General features: G+C 40.6%; 1 protein-coding gene across 1 annotated transcript in view; it reads left to right on the top strand.

The window, feature by feature from the left end:
* The first annotated feature begins 1,378 nt into the window (after positions 1 to 1,378).
* HDDC2 (HD domain containing 2) overlaps positions 1,379 to 21,191 on the top strand; it is a 26,751-nt gene continuing 6,938 nt past the window's right edge. Inside the window, exons 1-4 of the mRNA XM_011992172.1 lie at positions 1,379 to 1,658; positions 2,832 to 2,953; positions 4,675 to 4,777; positions 11,614 to 11,682. Of these exons, the coding sequence (XP_011847562.1) occupies positions 1,578 to 1,658; positions 2,832 to 2,953; positions 4,675 to 4,777; positions 11,614 to 11,682 (375 nt within the window). The 5' untranslated portion in view covers positions 1,379 to 1,577. The remainder of the gene's footprint in view (positions 1,659 to 2,831; positions 2,954 to 4,674; positions 4,778 to 11,613; positions 11,683 to 21,191) is intronic.

Genomic DNA, 21,191 nt, shown 5'->3' with positions numbered 1-21,191 from the left:
TAAACCTCAAATGCCTCCTCCTCTGTTCATAAATATTCTAGCCTCCTTTCTTCCCAGAGGCCTAGCAAGATTGCAGTCCACAGGCCCCCTTTGAAGTTAGATGTGACAATGTTACTTATTTTGCCGATGATATGTAGACAAAAGGTTACATATCACTTCCAGAGACAGGCTTTAAGAGCCAGAGTGCCACTTTTCTTTTTTTACAATCTTGGCAAAAGAGAGCAAAGAAAGCCTCCTAGCTCCCTAAATGAGGTTAGAGCAAGCAGCATCCTCTAGCTGATCTACAATGGACACTTAGCATGAGAGAGAAATAAACCTTTGCTGTGTTAAACTGCTGAGACACAGGAAATAAGGAGGTTGTTATTATAACATCCCAGCCTATACTTTACTGCCTAAATTGGTGAGAAAATAGAAGCAATCAGAAGGTAACTTCTACAACCTCCCATGACCACATCTGTGACTGATTAGTCACCATATACTCTGTCCTCCTCTAATATTTGAATGAATTCTCCATAGTCCTATCTAAAGTCCGTCTTTTATCTTGTATACCACATGGGAACTACTTTTCGTTACTCAAGGCTGACATTCAAACATTTCTCTCCTTTGTCTTTTATATAATCAATGTTTCCCTTTCTACTAGATCCCCTTCATCAGTAAATAAACATACATAATATCTCCTGTTTTTAAAGAATCTCTCCACTAGTTAAAAGCACCTCAATCCCATCTCCAATGTGTTGTAATACTTGCTCCCATTCTCTTCAGAATTATCTCACTAGGTTCTGCTTGTCCCACTACACTGAAAACTGCTTTTGTCTGGGTAACCAATAATATGGAATTTATTAAGTCTGGAAGTCAAATGTTGGTCCTGATCTGACATAACATTGACTTGGTTGACTGTATTCCTTCCTTCTTGAAATATTTTTGTACATGGCTTCCAAGACACAACTATCCTACCTACTAATTCTCTTCCTACCTCACTGGTTGCTCCAGCTTGATCTCCCAAAGTCTAAATGTTGGGGTTCAGGTCTTGGGTGTCTTTTCTCCTTCATTCACACCCTCTTGCCAGGTTACCTCATCCAGTTTCATGGTTTTACATTGTCAACTGAAGAATAACGAGGTTCATAAATTTAGAAAGGAGAGCTTTATTTTTCACAAAGAAAAGTAAAACTGAGTGCCCAGTATGTGCTAAGCAAGGTGTCTGCCACTGATGGAGCAATGCCCAAGCAGCGGACACCAAGGCCAGGAAGGGGAAGGCTGGGCAGAAGGGTCTGAGAAAATCGTGAGAAAATGGAGGAGGGAGAGGAGGAATAAGAACAGGCGGAGGAGGAAGAGGAGGGGGAGAAAGGATGAGGGGCAGGAGGAAGAGGGAGAGGAGAAAGCGGAAGTGGGGGAGGAAGAAGAGGGATGAGGAGGAGGGAGTTGGAAGGGGAAGAGGAAGGGGGCAGAAGTCAGAAGAAGAGGGGGAGGAGAGAGAGGAAGAAGAGTAAGAGGAGGTGGAAGGCAGACAAGGGGAGGAGGAGGAGGGCGGGGAGGAGCTTCGCCGCGGCCTGCTCCGCCCAGCCAGGTTCCGTGGCCACATGGCTTCGGTCTCCTCTGCGACCTTGGGCCACGGGGCTCGGTCCCTACTGCAGTTCCTGCGGCTGGTGGGGCTGCTCAAGGTGAGCGGGCGCCAGGCCCGGAGGCCGCGGCCGAGCGGGCGGGACTGTGGGGCGGCGGAGCTTCCGGCTCCCCGCTGGGCCCGCGGCCTTTCCCCCTCCTGCGCTGGGTCCGCCGCGCGGAATTCGGGAAAGGCCCCAGTCCAGGGGATGTGGCTGCGCCTCGCGGACGGTGGACAGAGGAAGAGGCCGGAGGGGCAGCCGGGCCAGCTGGGACGGCGCGCAGTCTGAGCCTAGAGCTCGGGGCCGCGGGGGCCGCGAGCTCCGCCCTGCAGCCGTGCCAGTTCCCAGAGAGCAGCTGGCCTCGCCCTTCCTGCACTGAGCTTTTCCGGGGCTCAAGACCCCAGAACCACGTGCGTGTGTGTGTGTGTGTAGGGTGGGGCTGCTTCTGAGCACGGGTGGAAAGAATAGAATCTGTCGGCTCTGCAGATTTTAAGTGGAGCGCTTTACCTCTGTCTCACAGTTACTTCCAGAAACAAGACTTTTCTCAAGGCCAGCCCCCAAACAGGATTTAATGTCATACACATGAGTTTCATCATGTGCGTCTTCCCCGTCTCTCTCCCAAGTTCAAAGTAAATTATCTGTTTCATGCCACTCTGACTACTAGTTATAACATTCCTTAGCGATGTAGAATTCTGAGGAAGAAATGCAGTTTCACAAGATGAGGTTATGATGTGAATAAAAGGAAGAGTCCCGGCACGTGGTAGCATCAAGCAATTAGAAGTGCCCTTATCCCTTGTGCCTCAGAATTTGGAAGCCTATCACTCGTTCACGTTCAGAGCCTTCAATACAGTGTTTTCTGCTTGTGTAGGATTATTTGAAGGCAAAAAGCCGCAATTCTTGTAGTTAGGAAAAATGCAGTTTTTGTTTTTTGTTTTTGTTTTTTTTTTTAAAGAACTTGCATATGTTCCGTCATTATACATCAGTAACAGAGTAATCTGACGAATGGACTTTGTGACTTATCTCTCTCTGTCTTCTCCCCCTTTCATTCTCTGAGCTCTCAAGTTCATTTGATTCCAAATGTCTATCATTTTAGCTAGTTTAGCAAAACATTTTGTAATAGGTTCTGAAACTATGACCCGGTTTCTGTGTGTTATATCCTGGACATCTCTTGAAGAGCATAGCAGATAGTTAGTATTTGGTTTTTAAAACTTTTTTCTTCTTCATATTTATCAGAGAGTCCCACGGACTGGCTGGGTATACAGAAATGTCCAGAGGCCGGAGAGCGTGTCAGATCACATGTACCGGATGGCAGTTATGGCTATGGTGATCAAAGATGACCGTCTTAACAAAGACCGGTAAGCTGAGCTGGACTTTGATGCTCGTGAGGGATTCTGGTCTATGGGTGTGCACCCGTTTTTACCGCTGAGACCCGTGTCAAATCGTTGTAGGTTAGTTTATAGGTCAAGAAAAATTATTTGAAGCAAACCATGCATATTTAGGATGTGGGTTGTGTTGCCTCCGTTGTTGTAAACTGCAATCTGGGTTTTATGTTGGCAAGTGATAGAGCCTGCCTAGGGTATCAGAGGAGACTTAAGTGTGATATTGGGGCCTTGAAGGTGAGTGTGTTATGTCTAAAATTCTAGCATTGTATTAGTACACTGTGTGCTCTTTTCTAGTGCCTTTTATGGATAATAGCATACATTGGTGAGGCTCTTTTTGGAGTTGTATGTGCAAGACAGCTGAGAAAGAGGTATCATCTCCCCCTTCATTCAATTGACAAGTGTTAAAATGCTTTTTGAGCACAGAACAAAAGTAAGTTTACTAGCATATAAGAGAGTAAATAAATCCCAAGTGACTTACACAGGCCCAAAATAACTTCTATAAGAAGTGAAATATAAGTTATAGTCGAAAATGTTAAGTATTGTAAGAGTGGGGGAGATCACCTGTTCTTGGTTGATCTTTATGGAGGAGGTACAGTCTGAGTTGAGCTCTAGAGGGTTAACATAGGCAGAGAGGTAGGAGAAGGCACTGCACGCAAAGAGAAGGGCAGATAAACCAAAGCCCTGAGTGTAGGAAAGTAAAGGAGTATTTTGCAAATGAGAAATAAATCAACTTGACTGCAGCAAAGGGTTCACTGGGGAAGCCTGAGTAGTCCTCTGTTACTCAGCAGATGGTATGGAGCTGAGGAGGTTTTTGGCAAATAGTACAAAGTGAAAGTGAAGTCCAATAGAGATGCAATTTGGAGTAGTCTGGGATTTGAACTGGACCAGAAAGAGAGTAGACGCAGGGAAATCTCATAGGACACTGTTGGGCCTTGTATTGCCTCGGTAGTATGGGAGGCTAAAACATACTGGCCCGATCGGGCATTTATCTCATTACTTGACTTCATGTTTTGATGATGATTATCACAACTACTATTCCTTAACCACTAATAATCATAACCACTTATTGAATGATTCACATGTGTCAGGAACATGAAAGTTGTTAAATGTAATTTTTTTTTTTTTGAGACAGAGTCTCACTGTTGCCCAGGCTGGAGTGCAGTGGTGCAATGTCAGCCCACTGCACCCTCCGCCTCCCAGATTCAAACGATTCTCCTGCCTCAGCCTCCTGAGTAGCTGGGATTACAGGTGTGTGCTACCACACCTGGCTAATTTTTTGTATTTTTAGTACAGATGGGGTTTCACCATATTGCTAGGCTGGTCTCAAACTCCTGACCTCAGGTGATCCTCCTGCCTTGGCCTCTCAAAGTGCTGGTATTACAGGTATCAGCCACCACACCTGGCCTATTTATCAGCCTTTTAAAGTGAGATTTCAGAGACAAACCATTTAGGAAAAAAACTTCATGCTAACAATTTCCCCTACACTCACATGTATTTTATTGAATATGAACTAACAGTTTTGATCAGAACTGTTGTAGGCTGGCAGAATGTAACTACTTTAGAAAATACTACATTAAAATACTCTGTTAAGGTGGAGAAAAAAAATATATTTTATGCAATTTTGGAAGAGTATAGAGAAGGAACTTGTAGTGAATATAATTCTGTGTAATTTTCAACATTTCTTGCCTGATCAGATGTGTACGCCTAGCCCTCGTTCATGATATGGCAGAATGCATCGTTGGGGACATAGCACCAGCAGATAACATCCCCAAGGAAGAAAAACATAGGCGAGAAGAGGTCAGTGTTGACTGTTGACTCTGCAAAAAACCACCAGAAAAACCTGTTGCTGAAGCAAAGCTAAGTTTATGAGACCTGTTGCGGTTAGGGAGAATACTGCCTTGATAGTCTTAGTAGTGTCTTAGGAAGGGGAAGGTCAGGGGAGGATAATTTTAGAGATTCAGGGCCTGGGCTGGAGAGTGTTAATATGGATCTGACAGTTAGGCAACTAGCTGGGAGTGCACAGTTTGGGACATAATAGATTTAGATTAGTAAACATATGAAGGAAGGTCGTAATGAGTTTTGAAGAGTAAACTGTTAGTGTTGACTCTGTTTTAGGGGTTTACAGCCTTATCTTCCAGAAGCAGGGATTTTCTGGAGTAAGCAGCAGATTGGATTTTGCTTGTTGTGTTAATCTGTTCTTTCGTAGCTTTTATAAAGAAATACCTGAGGCCAGGTAATTTTTATTTTATTTTATTTTTGTTAATTTCAACTTTTATTTTAGATACAGGATATATGTGTAGATTTGTTACATGGGAATATTGTGTGATGCTGAGGTTTGGAGTACAGATCCTGTCACCCTGATAGTAAGCCAACAGGTAGTTTTTTTAACCCCCCTCTCCCTCCACCCTCTGGTAGTCCACAGTATCTGTTGTTCCCTTGATTATGTGTATGTGTGCTTAATACTTAGCTTCCACTTACAAGTGAGAACATCCAGTATTTGATTTTCTGTTCCTGTGTTAATTTACTTAAGATTATGACCTCCAGCTCCATCCACAGTGCTGCAAAGGACACGATTTCATTCTTTTTCATGGCTACATAGTATTCCATGGTGTATATGTACCACATTTTCTTTAACCAGTCTACCAGTGATGGGCACCTAGGTTGATTCCATGTCTTTGCTGTTGTTAATAGTGCAACAGTAAAGGTATGAGTACATGTGTCTTTTTGGTAGACTGATTATTTTCTTTTGGGTATATACTCAGTAATGGGATTGATGGATTGAATAGTAGCTGTAAGTTCTTTGAGAAATCTCTAGACTGCTTTCCATACTGGCTGGACTAATTTACATTCATACCAATAGTGTACAATCATTCCCTTTTCCCCACAGCCTCACCAGCTGTGGAGAAAAAAAAGTCTTTTTTTTACTTTTTAATAGTAGAGTAATTTATAAAGAAAAGAGGTTTAATTGGCTCACAGTTCTGCAGGTTGTACAGGAGGCATAGCACAGGCATCTGCTCCTGTTGAGGGCCTCGGGAAGCTTCTAATCATGATGGGAGGCAAAGGGGGAACGGGTGCATCACATGGCAAGAGCAAGAGCAAGAGAGAGAGGGTGGGGAGGTGTCACACTCTTTGAAACAACCACATCTCATTTGAACTAATTGATCAAGAACTCACTCATTATGAAGGGGATGGCGTTAAACCATTCATGAGGGATCCATCCCCATGATCCAATACCTCCTTCTAGGCCCCACCTCTAACACTGGAGGTCACATTTCAGCATGAGATTTGGAGGGGACAAACATCCAAACCCTATCACTTGTCTCATCCTTAACACAATAAGAGGGGTTTATGTCTGCTCCCAGCTTTAACACAGGGACAGAAAATTGTGTTGGTTTCAGTTCTCCCTAATATGTAGCTGTAGATAGTATAACTTTCATTAGAATAGTAGAAATAGCTGGAATTTAAATGAGGTTGTAGGAAATTCTCCATGCTAAATAAGCTCTTTGGAGAGAAGTTCTATAAATCACAAATAGAATCATTATTATGATTATTATTTAGTAAATTTTAAGTTACTCCTTTAACTTAGGGGTTGAAGGTAAAGAAAAATCAAATATTTGTATTAGAAAGAATTGAATAACATCAATAATGTATTAAATTACCATCAATTTGGACTCTAAACCCAGAGCCCAGGGCAAACGAGGAAGATGTGTTTGAAGCAGAAGTTGGAAAATGAAGGAAGCCTTTTTTGAATGCTGAATGGTTGGTTTTCAATTCAAGAGTTATTGCTAGCTACTTTTATTGGAGGCCTAAGAGATTGGTCCTAAACTGCTGAGTAGTAGGAGTCTTTAGTGAGATGGTTTTACAGGGCAAGTAGGCTTAAATGTCTATTCTCAGAGCTGGGGAGACTGGAGCTTGTAGGGAAAGGAAAGAGAGATCAGACTGTTACTGTGTCTATGTAGAAAAGGAAGACATAAGAAACTCCATTTTGATCTGTATTTTGAATACACCTATAGACTAACAGGGGCTCAGTAGCCAGCAGGATTTTTGCCCTCCAAAGGTAAGAAGGGCCACAAGGAATGAGGGTCCCAGTTTAAGAGTTCCAACCTACCCAAAAGTATAGGCACAAGGGGAATCGTATAAGGAATGTGTTCGTCCTGCCAAAGTTTAGGTCCAAGATACAGGCTGACCAAGACAGGAAAAGGGGAGGAGTCTAAGGAAATGTTTCTCTATATGAATCTGCACTGCTATGAGTAAAGAACTGTTCTGTTGACTGGCTGAATTAATATAAAAAGAAACCAATTAGTTCGAGATTCTGAGTTGCAGAAAGGAATTGGCACCTGAACCAGAGGATGGTGAGTAATGAAGTATAACACAGAGGGAAAGGAAGGGAAAAAATTCCTCAATTATACAGCTCATTGCAGGATAGTTTTATTCAAGGGTAAGTCTGGACATTGTGGATGAGAAATCATATTCTAAAGTACCAGTGAGTCATCGAAGTCCTTAAAGTGAAGAGAAGGCAAGGAGAAATGGGGCCCAGAGAAAAAAGACAGACTTCCCCCTGGAAGCACACAGTGAATTTGAGATTCACTCCACAGAGGAGCAAGTCAAAACCTTCTGGAGAAGAACCAGTCCGTGTGAACCATCTCCAACAACTGGAAATGAGGAAGATCTATGACTGTTCCTACCAGAGCTGAGTCCTGGCTGGTGACACCCCATGGACAGGCACAGAGGGGACCTGAGCAATCAGAGAGGGTACTGCTGCCTTCCAGGATGCTATTTCCTGGCTTTAATGAAAAACCTTTCCAGCCTCATTAAACCTCCTGACTGCTGCCCACTCCTGCTGATTCACAGGGGAATCAATGTCATAAGCAGAAGACAATGGGGAAACATCTTAAAGAATCACAAGGTCTTGGACAAGAAACCAAAGGCTTGGAGAGCACTGATGTTCTATTGCCTCTTCCTGCTGCTAGTCAGGATTTGGGAAGAGAGAAGAAAATGAGGGAGGTGAACAATTCTTTATGCAGATGGTGTTTATGAACAAGATTTGGATGTCTGAACCATGCATTAAGATAATTAAATGAGGATTTCTTGGCTCCTGGTGGAATCTGCCTAATGAGAACCAGGAAACCTCATTTGCCCTTGCTGGCTAGATCATTGAGCCTCTGAACTGAAGTAGGAGGGAGAAAAAATACAGTGGTCCCTCAGTATGTATGGAGTATTGGTTCCAGGACCCCCATAGATAACCAAATCTGCAGATGCTCAAGATAAAATGGTGTCATATTTGTATATCACCTGCACATATCCTCCCCTATACTTTGTCATCTCTGTTTTACTTATGATACCTAATATAATGCAAATGCTATGTAAATAGTTGGTAACACTGTATTGTTTTTTATTTGTATCATTTTTTTTCATTTTTTTTTTTTTTAATCTATGGTTGGTTGAATCCATTAATGCAAAACCCGCAGATATGGAGGACCAACTGTACTTGATAAACCTGGAGGGCTGATTGTTTTGGAGAAAAGTGAGTATGAAGATGAAAGGAAGAATGAGGGCATAGAAGAAGCAAATTTAGAAAGGGGGCCAAAAGCAATACTTGTAGTGTGGCCTCATTCCTAAACATATTAACATACACTTGATATTATAATGCAAGTTGATAAATGATGTCTGATAAGGATCACCGTGATCTAGTGAGGTGGAACTTGAAGCTGGAATACAGCAGTGGCAGGTCATATTCCTTTGCAAAGGGAAAACCTTATTGAAACAGAAGGCAGAGTCGTGGTATGCATGTGTCTGGGAGGGTTAAAGTTGCTAAAGAACTGGGAGATTACAGTGAGAATGGAACTTTATTATAGAGTGAGCATGACAAGAAGGAGAAAATGAAAAACAGCAAACATGTATAGAGTGCTTATTATGTGCCAGATTTATAAAGTGCTTAGTATTGGCACATAATAAGCACTTTATGTGTATTAACTGCTTAATCCTTATGATCCTCTTAGGTAGGTACCATTATTTGACCCCATTGTGTAGATGAGAAACCTGAAGGACAAAGAGGTCAAATGATTTGCTCAGGGTTCCACAATTAGTATTAATAAATGGCGAGCCGTGTTTGAAACCCAGTCTGGATCTGGTCTTCAGTTGACTGCTACACTTTTCAGCCTCATCAGTGTCTGAATGATGAATAATACCTTCCAGATACTTGTCACAAAACTGACACAAAATATTTGCCGAAATCTTCATTCAGCTCAGCACTTTAGGCAGATTTTTGACATATTTTGCTAACAGAGGAAAAGGCTAGGGAAGCTGTCACTCTAAATCTATGTCTGAACAACAAGGTGAAACTCAGTATAAAAGTGGAAGTGGCAGGGCTCATCGCTTGCCAGGAAGGGAAAGACTGGCATACTTAGCTGTGTACCCTGGACCTGAGCCATGTTGATTTCAGAGGGTTCAATTAAAAAGGTAGGCTTGATTCTGGTATATGCTGCCAAACAAAGAATATTAACTCTCTACGAGGTTGCAAAAATGCAGTTCTGATTGTGTGATAACAAATACCAATCAGCCTAGATTCAGAAAATCATAGTTCAGTTTCAGGAAGAGAGCAACAACATAGTTGCTGTTTTGTTTTTTAAAGAATATGGTGATTTTAAACAACAAGAAGCCTATTAATAACTTAGTAATTGGACATCATCACCAAAAAGCCAAATCAGTCTTACACTGCTCTTAAAGGAATATAGTATCTACCATGAGGAAGGTGATGATTCCATTTTCTTCCACCTTGGTCAGATCAGACATAAATCACTGTATGCAGTTCTGGGTGTGTCGTTTTAAAGAGAATAAAATAGCCTCTTGTCAGAGCAGGACTTTCATATTTGCATTCTAAAGTTGAGATTTTCATATACCTGTATGTACATATGATTTAGTTCTTTCTTTTCAACTGGAAGTAGTTGGCAAACTTGTGTTTCTGGAATTATGTAGAGAAAAGCAATCTATAAAGACACAGTTGGTTTGTGAAAATATAAAGTATTTTCTCAAGTATTCTTGGCTGAAATTTATGAAAAAGAAACAAGGAAGAATGCATGTACAACATAACACTAAATTTCTTCATACTAAGGGTAGTGTGATGCTACCACTCTATAACTCAATAAGCCATTCAAGATGGTGATGTTATTTATAAGAGTGGATTGTTGACGTTGGCAAATGTGGTTTGCTCTGGAAGCAGTTGTATTCTGTAACATTTTTTTCTCCCAGTAATAAATAAATATATACACAAATGTCCAATTTTGTTTTCATTGCTTTCCTACAACTCACTATTTTATTTTATGTAAGACCTTTATATTGCCAAAAATGGTTTTTATAGCCATATTCCGTTCAAAGAGCCTAGCCTCTGTGGTTAGAAGGACTGAGGCTGATTAAAAGGTATGGAATGAAGGTGGTGAAGGAATTTGAAGCCATTTGAGAATACTGGAGTAATTCAGAAATAAAGGAAGGATACTGGAGTAACTCATAAATAAAGGAGGAGACTGGAGGATAAGGGTAGCTCCTGAAATCTTTGGGACTACAAAGTACAGAAAGCCTAGAAGTACAGGACAACCTCTACTCTCTTATTTCATCTATGCTTTTCATTAGGTTTTGGCTAACTCTCATACTTCTCCTTGTGGTAGGGAATATGGCTTCTCTCCTAGCCTCTGCTTGACAAATGCAAATGGCCCCTGCGTGGCCTGGTTTGAATTATAAGGTTATCTCTTGGACCAGTCACTGTGGCCACAGATAGTCCAGCCCAGTGGGGTCACTGTCCACCTGTTTGACATTGTGTTTGTGAGTGAGAGAGGAAAACAGGAGGGATGGGTTAGGTGTGGTAGAAGAACTACAGGGAAAATTTTCAGCTTGATGTAAGAAAGTAATTTCTGCCAGTACTGCCGAAAGCCATGGGGCAGCCTCTTGAGGTACTAGGCTTCCTCCCACTGCATACATTTTTGGAAAGAGAATAGAAGTGTTCCATGATGCTATTGAAGGGTTCAGATACTACATGGATGGTTTAGCTAATTGCTGTTTAATATCCCTTTTCAGCCTGTGAGTCTGTGAGCCTACAAAATTCTATCATGTAACCTTATTTATGTTAATGGCAATAATTACTCATTTGTGTTGTACTTTACATCTTGCAATAAAAACATATTAACAATAGAAAATGAATATACAAAAATCTCTTTGAGCTTTGTAATTCAGTATTCCTTTCCCATTCTCCCCACTCAGGTTTGTTTTGCACTCTCATATGCTTATGATTGAAATGTATGTGGGTATGTTGTGATTTATCCACAGATGTAAAATCCTTGGAACACCTCTGATATTTTTGTAATTGTCTCATGACCTCTTCATTGTCCTTTTCTATGTCTGTTGTGTTGTAGACCACAAAATAGGTGCTAAGCAAAGCCCATATGAATGATTACACTTATTTTTTTAAGGTATACAACTGCCTGCTTTCCTTACAAGCTATAAATACTGTCCAATATAGGCCAGTTTACTCTGCTGCCCCTGTGGGAGTTGTTTGTAAGAATCCGAACCTATTTGTCTTTTGCAGAGTAGTTGTTAACTTTGATAAATGTCAATATAATTAAAGTAATGGTTTGATATTTCAGGAAGCTATGAAACAGATAACCCAACTACTACCAGAGGGCCTCAGAAAGGAGCTCTATGAACTTTGGGAAGTAAGTATATATAATGCATTACTGTTTTTAATTTCTAACTGAATTTATATGGCTCCCTGATGCTGTAGTTGACTTAGATGATCTTAACAAGGGGTCCGTAACTTATTACTGTCTGGTTTGTGTCTGTTTGTCACTTCCCAGCTGCTACAGAAATTTCTCCTGATGAATAGAAATTTTGTATCTCTCCAAGTTCCCCATTTCCCTCGCCACCCCAACTCCTGGCACTTGACTCACAGCCTTGGATTTCTTGCTGCTTTGCCCACACCCACCCATTTTTGGTCCTTGAAGAGAACATGGACTTGGGGATAGTTCAGAGCTGGGATTGAATCCCACCTCTCCACTTTGAAGTTCTGTGACCTCGGCACGTTTCCCTCGCCGAGTCTGTTGCTCATCTGTAAGACCCTGGAGGGTTGTTAGGGTTGGATGAGGTCAAGGTGAAGTGCCACAGAGATGCGTGGCATGGAACAGGGCTCTACCAGTGCTCACTTCCTTCCCAGTGCTGCTGACAGTGAAGGGAGGTTGGGCTGGAAGGAAAGGGCAGGTTCAGCTCTTTTTTCCCATTGCTTCCCTCTTCTGCTGTTGTCTTTCATTTGTGAAGGGGAAAAAAAAATTCCCATTTCCAATTACAGTTTCTCTCTTCCAGCCAGTCCACACTGGCCCTTCCTTGCTTGAGCCCTAAGCCTCCTCTTATTTGTGGATAGCCTTCCCTCCCCCTCTTACTTTTCACATTTTCTTCAAAGTCCGTATTCATCCTCCTGTCTTAGAGCTTGATCTTCCACCTTCCCTTTCTACACTCAGACCCCTTCCACTTTGCCTCTGCCAAAACTGGCAGAATTTCCTGTCTTACTGCCTCATGTGTTGGGTCAGGTCGTCCCTTGTCTTAGGAGTGAGAGGGGAAGTGCCCAGGGTTGAAACCCTGTACAACTCCCTCTCCTAGAAATGCCATGTAACGCTCAGATTCTGTATGGCACTGCCATTTTCTGTGGTTTGGGTTGATGATGGGATGAAATAGCCATTGTAAGGCATTCAGGTGTGATGCAGAGACCAGAGCCTTGCAGCCAGAGACCTGAGTTTGAATTCCAACTCCTATTTACACACCGACGTGTGACTTACTTGACTCTATTTAACCTCATTTTCTCCGCTAGAAAATGAGAGTCATACAGGTTCCCACACCCTTATCCCCAGTTATGAAATTTGAAAAGCTCAGAGAACCAGTTTTTAGGAAATTTGACCTGACCTGAACTCATTAGGCAGCGAGTCTTACCTGAACCAACATGAGGCTAGAGTCCTCATCCATCTCTCTTGGCATGAAAATTAGTATTCTTTGATGCAGAAATCTTCATCCAGTAACTGAGTGCTGTCCCAGACCTCACTAGAGGCGTGACTTAGTATATACCGCATGTACCATATTATTTTTCTAAAATAAGAAAATGCTGAAATCTGAAAGCTCTAGCCCCAGGGTTTAAGATGAGAGATTGTAGGCCTTCAATACCTATCTCATTGAATAATCATGAAAATTAAACCTGGCAAAGTATGTGTGGTATCTAACTTGGAACCTGGCTCAGATGGTACCTGTTACTACTAGGTATAGCAGGGTTTCTTTAGAAAAGTGTGCCTCATCTCAAAGTATATACTTTCAAATGAACTTTCAGAACATTCCTTATATGTTGGGAAATAATGGAGTAGAGTTAGGTTGCATCTCATACATAAAAGAAAAAACAATAGCACCTCATGTATTGTTGCCTAAGGGGGAAACACTCTTGTATTAATAATCTGAAAAACTTCTACAATAATTTGTACCTTTGTGCCTAATTATTGTAAACATGGTAGCAGTTATCTATCAAAATATTTTCTTAGCTATCAACAACTGGTGAAAAACTACTGCAAAATTTACTGTAGTGTCTTCCAAAGATAAATGCTACAAAAGCTATTTAGAACGGCTTTGAATTTGAATAAATATAAAACACAGAGAATTAAAACACTTGATAACCCCTAAACAGGTAACAATTTTACTATCTTATAAATGTCATTGGTTGAATTAATGAAGCCTGATAAAGATTTCTCTCCAAAAGCAAAAGGAGGATTCTTCCTTGCCTTTTTGTAGCTTTTGGTTATCGCAGTCCTTGTCTCGCAGACACATCACTGCAGTCTCTTCCCTGTAGTTACATGGTATTGGCCCTATGTCAGAACCCATGTCCAAATTTCCCTCTATTGAATAAGGGTCCACTCTTATCCAGTAAGGCTACATCTTAACTTGATCACTTCTGTCGAGACCCTGTTTCCAAATAAGGTCACATTCACAGGTCACCTTTATAGGCTGTAGGTGTACATACATTTTTCAACATAGTATTCAACACAGTACAAGTTTCTGTAATAATTTATGCATTTGATACTTCATGTCTGTTGTTAGTACATAAGCTTCAGACTTCCAAGGTTCAAATAGTGACTCCCCTGTTTACTAGCTGTGAGATCTTGAGCAATTTACTTAATCTCTATGCCTCAATTTCCTCGTCTGTAAAATGAGGATATAATTGGCAATATATGAGGCAATAATTATAGGGTTATAGGAATTAAAGTAATTAATATACATAAAGCAATGAGGATACTGCCTGGCACATAGTAAGCTCTATTTTTCTCTGTCTCCAGTCCATGTATCAAGGTTTTTGGTTTAAGAAAGTAGGGTCATTCTGTACCCATTGAGCTTAGAATAGCATGTAACTAACATAGAAAATGACAGTTGATTGGTTTTAGAAATGCTAATTACAACTATTTATCACTTTAAAATGTTTCTCAGCCCAGAGGATCACATCTATTTGCAGCCATTAAACATCCTTGATGATAATTTATCTTTTATCATAGAAGGTGAAATCACATTTCACCAAGCCAAGAAAAAACATTTTTTTTTTCTGAAAGTATCACAGAAAGATGTTTACTCCACTACCTGCATTTTGCCTTAAAGAAATGTCCTTTTCAGCCCCAAGGCATGAGGGGAGCCTCTCCTGCATGTGAAATGCCTAGCACTCCCCACCGTCCTTGGATTGTTTCTAACCCCAAGTTTTCTCTCCACATTGTCAGAAGTTCAGTCAATTGTAGATACAGTTAAGTTAACAAGTACCCGTTTAAAAATGTCTCCCCCCAATTCATTCTTCAAAGTACAGGTGGGGCTTGATGTAGAGCAGCATGAGGACCCCAGGACCCTGGAGGGAGAGTTGCTAGGAGGTTGGAGAGGGGAAGATGCAAAAGATAAACTTTCAAGAGATCAGCACTTCACTCAGGGCCAACATTTTCCCCAGGAAGGAGAAGGAAATGTTTAATCTCACTGTTTTCCTTTTCTCTGCCTATTTAGTCCTCCAATTTCAGGACCTAGAATTTGAATCTCCGGCCTGCTTGGACTCCTTGCCCCTCTGTTTCTTCGAAACCCCAATCTGAGTCATTTGGTCACATGTCCTCTCCTGTCCTACCAGAAGGCTGCGAAACACTGATTCAGAGTCTCTGTGCCTGGGGACTGGGGTCACAGCTGCCCTGGCCACCAGGCTCTGCAGAGCCTCAGGGCTGCTAGCACCCCATCAGTGGGCCTCAGGTCACCTCCCTGCCCCTCTCTCTGCCTCCCCTGTCTCTACCCCACATCAGCTGTTCAGCCCTCTCTTCAAGCATCTACCTTACCACTTCTCCCCTGATTTTATAGCAAGTATTCTTGCCTCTTCCTTCTTTAAGAACATAGACGCTGTCAGATAGGAAGTTTTCCAGCTTTTTAGAAGACTTGTGAATATGTTCACACAACCCTGTTTTGGAATAATTTTCCCTGAATGCCACATTTCCCTACTTCTCTTCACAACTAAACAGGTGAGGAGTTGCCTGCACTTCCCGCTTCTGCTTCCTCACGGCCACCATGCTGTGACTGACAGGCCCACCAGGCACTGCTCTCGCTAAGGTCACAGCCGGCCTTCATGTGGCTGAATCCGGCAACCCCGCTCTGCCTGTGTGCCGCCTGACACTGTGGCAGCCTGAGGTGTTGCCACTCCCCTGCTGAAAACCTCATCCCTCAGGTCATGAGATTGTCCTCTCCTGGTTTTCTCTGTGCCTTTCTGGCTGTTTCTTTTTTCAAATGTTCCCCTCCTTCAACCTACATCTTCAGAACCTGTGTCTTCCTCTTGGGGCCATGTCCTTAGCCTTCTTTTCTCTCCACACCCCTCCTGTGCCTCAGCAATCATGTGCTGATTGCTCCATAGATTCTACTGAAAAACCTTCCTCCTAAACCCCAGACACGTAAATCCAGCAGCCTCCTGAACGGCTCCACCTAATCATCCACAGGAACCTTGACTCAACAGCTTCACCCCTGTACGTGTTCTCTTCTGCCATTTATATTACTTTTAAAGCCTTTTATCGAGAAATAAAAAACTCAAAACCATGCAAAAGCCCAAGAGTAGCATAATGAGTTATTAGAAAGATAACTTTCTTCTAACTCTACAATTCAGGTAAAGATTTAGAATTTTTTCATTCACCACAGAAGCCCTTCCCTGTGCCATGATCCAAACACCCTCCCCACCCAAATTAACCACTACCCTGATTTTCACAGATATCCTAGAATATGTCTTTAAGGTTTAATCACTTAACTCTTCATTTCTAGATATTTTAGTTTAATCATGCTCCCTTTTTTCTAAAGCTTAATGTCTTTTAAATTTCCTTTAATCTACAGTCTCCCCCTTCATTTCTTTCTTTTTCTTATAATTTACCTGTTGAATCCAGACCATTTGGCCTATAGAGTTTCCCGTAGTTCCCAGTTGCACACTTGTGGTGCAGGTCGTGTTCCTCTGTTCTCTCATTTTATACAGATTGACAGCTGGATCCACAGACTGGATCAGACTCAGGTTGGAACCTTTTGGCAAAACTAGGGGGGCATATTGGATTCTTTTGGTCATGCACTACATAATGACTAGTTTTTCTTCATGCTTACATTCCTTAATACTTCGGGGCTTCAGAATGGTAATATTCTAATATTTTATTTTTGTTTTTATTTATTAGCTGAAATACTTTTGTGCTTCACTCTCATCTACTCTGATTACAGTTCATATAGGAAATAATGCTTCTTCGATAGCAGAAATGGCAGGGCGTTCCAGCTTCATCTTGAGCATATTCCACCCTGACCTCCTGTTTTGCTTTTTGTTTGTTTATTTTAAAATAGCAAATGGTATTTCAAGACCACATAATGAGCATTATGGATGGTCATTGTACATATAATACCTTGTGAGTTCATACTGATGTTTTCAATTCAACTTCAGTACTACAGAGGTTTTACTTAACCACTTCTCTATTATGGTACATATCCTTTTTTCCACAACAGGAATTCTGGCTATATAGTACAGAGAGGACGCTAGCATTAGAATGTTTTATACATACTCATTTGCTTTATCCTTCTTTACACATGAACCAGTCTCAGAATGACAGTTGTATACACCACCATCATTAATTCTGATTACTGAAAACAATTTTTAAAATGGTTTTGCCTATACTATCCCTGAGTCATCCTATTTTTTTAAATAGTTGTACTATATCTACATTGTTAAAACATTTCACTATTACACACTATAACCTTTTCCTTTTTAACTGCATTTAGTTTTACTTCTACAGGTAACCATATAGTTAGGTTCAGCACCAGTCCTTATGTCAATTTCTCAACAGTTTTGGTTTTCTGAGACTCGTTGCCTAGTAGATTCCTCATGAAAGGCTCACAGAACAGTATTCCTTCTTCTTGCATGTTATTAATAGTTTCTCTGTGTTCTTTATACTTGAAAGTCAGTTTCACTGCATGTAAAATCTTTGCTCCCAGTTTCTTTTCTTGAATATCTTAAATCAGATTATTTATATCAAAATAGAAGTAACAGATTGAAGATTTAAGGTCCCGGGATCCTTATACTGCTCTACATCAAGCCTCACCTGTACTTTGAGGGACAGATGGGGAGAGTCATTTTTAAAAGGGTACTTGTTAAGCCAGCTGTATCTCCGGTTGACTAAACTTCTGACAATATGGAGAAGCTGTCGAAGTCTGATCATAATTTTATTTTCCTTAAATGCCAGATACTCTTTTTACATAGGTGTCCAAAGGATTTTTTTTTCTTTTAAGTCTGGTAATTTTATTAGAATGTATCTTCATGTTGCTCATTCTGGGTTAATATCCTTAGGTATTTAGCGTGCATTTTCAATATATACTTTGAAATTTTTTATAAAAATTTTAATTTTAAGGGTTTCTTGAGGTATAGTTTTCCTTTTGCTTTGCTTTTCTTTTTTCTGGGACTCTTCTGTATCTGTATGTTGGTTCTTCTTTGCCTGTCTTCACTATTTGTCACCTTATTTCAAACCCTTTATATCATCTTCATTTCTGTTCAACTTTTAAACTTATCCTCCTTTTCCATTTCTATTTCTCTTAAGGCATTATTTATCATATTTAATTACCCTTGTGTTCCTTATTGCTTAGTTTCTAAAACAACCTTTTATCTTACATTTCACTGTTTTTATGTTGTTCTTTTATGTCTTATATCATTTTCTTTTTTTTTTTTTTTAATACTTCAAGTTCTGGGATACATGTGGAGAATGTGCAGGTTTGTTACCTAGGTATACATGTGGCATGGTGCTTTCCTGCACCCACCAACCCGTCATCTACATTAGGTATTTCTCCTAATGCTATCACTCCCCTTGCCTCCCACCCGCTGGCAGGCCCCAGTGTGTGATGTTCCCCTACCTGTGCTGATATGTTCTTATTGTTCCATTCCCACTTACGAGTGAGAACATATGGTGGTTGGTTTTCTGTTCCTGTGTTAGTTTGCTGAGAGTGATGGTTTCCAGCTTCATCCATGTCCCTGCGAAGGATATGAACTCATTCTTTTTTATGCCTTCATAGTATTCCATGGTGTATATGTACCACATTGTCTTTTTCCAGTCTAACATTGATGGGCATTAGGGTTGGTTCCAAGTCTTTGCTATTGTGACTTAGTGCCCCATTAAATGTATGTGTGCATGTGTCTTTATAGCAGCATGATTTATAATCCTTTGGGTATATTCCCAGTAATGGGATGGCTGGGTCAAATGGTATTTCTACTTCTAGATCCTTGAGAATTAGCCACATTGTCTTCCACAATGGTTGAACTAATTTACACTCCCACCAACAGTGTAGAAGCATTCCTATTTCTCCACATCCTCTCCAGCATCTGTTGTTTCCTGACTTTTAATGATTGCCATTCTAACTGGCGTGATATGGTATCTCATTGTGGTTTTGATTTGCATCTCTCTAATGACCAGGGATGATGAGCTTTTTTTCATATGTTAGTTGGCCACATAAATGTCTTCTTTTGAAAAGTGTCTGTTCATATCCTTTGCCCACTTTTTGATGGGGTTGTTTGTGTTTTTCTTGTAAATTTGTTCAAGTTCCTGGTGGATTCTGGATATTAGCCCTTTGTCAGATGGATAGATTGCAGAAATTTTCTCCCATTCTGTAGGCTGCCTGTTTACTCTGATGATGGTTTCTTTTGATGTGCAGAAGCTCTTTAGTTTAATTAGATCCCATTTGTCAATTTTGGCTTTTGTTGCAATTGCTTTTGGTGCTTTAGTCATGAAGTCTTTGCCCATGCTTATGTCCTGAATGGTGTTGCCTAGGTTTTCTTCTAGGGTTTTTTATGGTTTTAGGTCTTATGTTTAAATCTTTAATCCATCTTGAGTTAATTTTTGTATAAGGTGAAAGGAAGGGGTCCAGTTTCAGTTTTCTGCATATGACTAGCCATTTTCCCATTTATTAAATATGGAATCCTTTCTGCATTGCTTGTTTTTGTCAGGTTTGTCAAAGATCAGATGGTTGTAGGTGTGTGTCTTGTTATTTCTGAGACCTCTGTTCTGTTCCATTGGTCTAAATGTCTGTTTTGGTACCAGTACCATGCTGTTTTGGTTACTGTAGCCTTATAGTATAGTTTGAAGTCAGGTAGCATGATGCCTCCAGCTTTGTTCTTTTTGCTTGAGATTGTCTTGGCTATATGAGTTCTTTTTTGGTTCCATATGAAAGTAGTTTTTTTTCTAATTCTGTGAAGAAAGTCAATGATCGCTTAATGGGAGTAGCATTGAATATATAAATTACTTTGGCCAGTATAGCCATTTTCACGATATTGATTCTTCCTATCCATGAGCATGGAATGTTTTTCCATTTGTTTGTGTCCTCTCTTATTTCCTTGAGCAGTGGTTTGTAGTTCTTCTTGAAGTGGTCCTTCACATCCCTTGTAAGTTGTATTCCTAGGTATTTTATTCTCTTTCTAGCAATTGTGAATGAGAATTTGCTCATGTTTTGGCTCTCTGTTTGTCTATAATTAATTGGTGTATAGGAATGCTTGTGATTTTTGCACATTGATTTTGTATCCTGAGACTTTGCTAAAGTTGCTTATCACCTTAAAAGTTTTGGGGCTGAGATGATGGGGTTTTCTAAATAGACAATCATGTCATCTCCAAACAGAGGTAATTTGACTTCCTCTCTTCCTATTTGAATACCCTTTATTTCTTTCTCTTGCCTGATTGCCCTGGCCAGAACTTCTAATACTATGTTGAATAGGAGCGGTGAGAGAGGGCATCCTTATCTTGTGCCAGTTTTCAAAGGGAATTCTTCCAGCTTTTGCCCATTCAGTATAATATTGGCTGTGGGTTTGTCATAAATAGCTCTTGTTATTTTGAGATATGTTCCATTGATACCTAGTTTATTGGGAGTTTTTAGCATGAAGGGGTGTTGAATTTTATCAAAGACCTTTTCTGTATCTGCTGAGATAATCATGTGATTTTTGTCATTGGTTCTGTTTATGTGATGGATTATGTTTATTGATTTGCATATGTTGAACCAGCCTTGCATCCCAAAGATGAAGCCTATATTTAGGATAGTTAGCTGTTCTTGTTGCATTCATCCCTTTACCATTATGTAATGCCCTTCTTTGTCTTTTTTTATATTTGTTGGCTTAAAGTCTGTTTTATCAGAGACTAGGATTGCAACCCCTGCTTTTTTTTCTTTCCATTTGCTTGGTAAATCTTCCTCCATCCCTTTATTTTGAGCCTATGTGTGTCTTTGCACGTGAGATGGGTCTCCTGAATATAGCACACCAATGGGTCTTGACTCTTTATCCAATGTGCCAGTCTGTGCCTTTTAATTGAGGCATTTAGCACATTTACATTTAAGGTTGTTATTGTTATGTGTGAATTTGATCATGTCATTATGATGCTAGCTGGTTATTTTGCCCACTAGTTGATGCAGTTTCTTCATAGTGTCGATGGTCTTTGCATTTTGGTTTGTTTTTGCAGTGGCTGGTACTGGTTTTCCCTTTGCATATTTAGTGCTTCCTTCAGGAACTCTTGCAAGGCAGGCCTGGTGGTGACAGAATCCCTCAGCATTTGCTTCTATGTAAAGGATTTTATTTCTCCTTCACTTATGAAGCTTAGTTTGACTGGATATGCAACTATGGGTTGAAAATTCTTTTCTTTTTCCTTTTTTT

The sequence above is a fragment of the Mandrillus leucophaeus genome, unplaced genomic scaffold, assembly GCF_000951045.1.
Source record: "Mandrillus leucophaeus isolate KB7577 unplaced genomic scaffold, Mleu.le_1.0 Scaffold405, whole genome shotgun sequence".
In the NCBI taxonomy this organism is placed as follows: Eukaryota; Metazoa; Chordata; class Mammalia; order Primates; family Cercopithecidae; genus Mandrillus; species Mandrillus leucophaeus.
The sequence above is the reverse complement of the archived record's forward strand: the minus strand, read 5'-3'. Positions and strand labels throughout refer to the sequence as shown.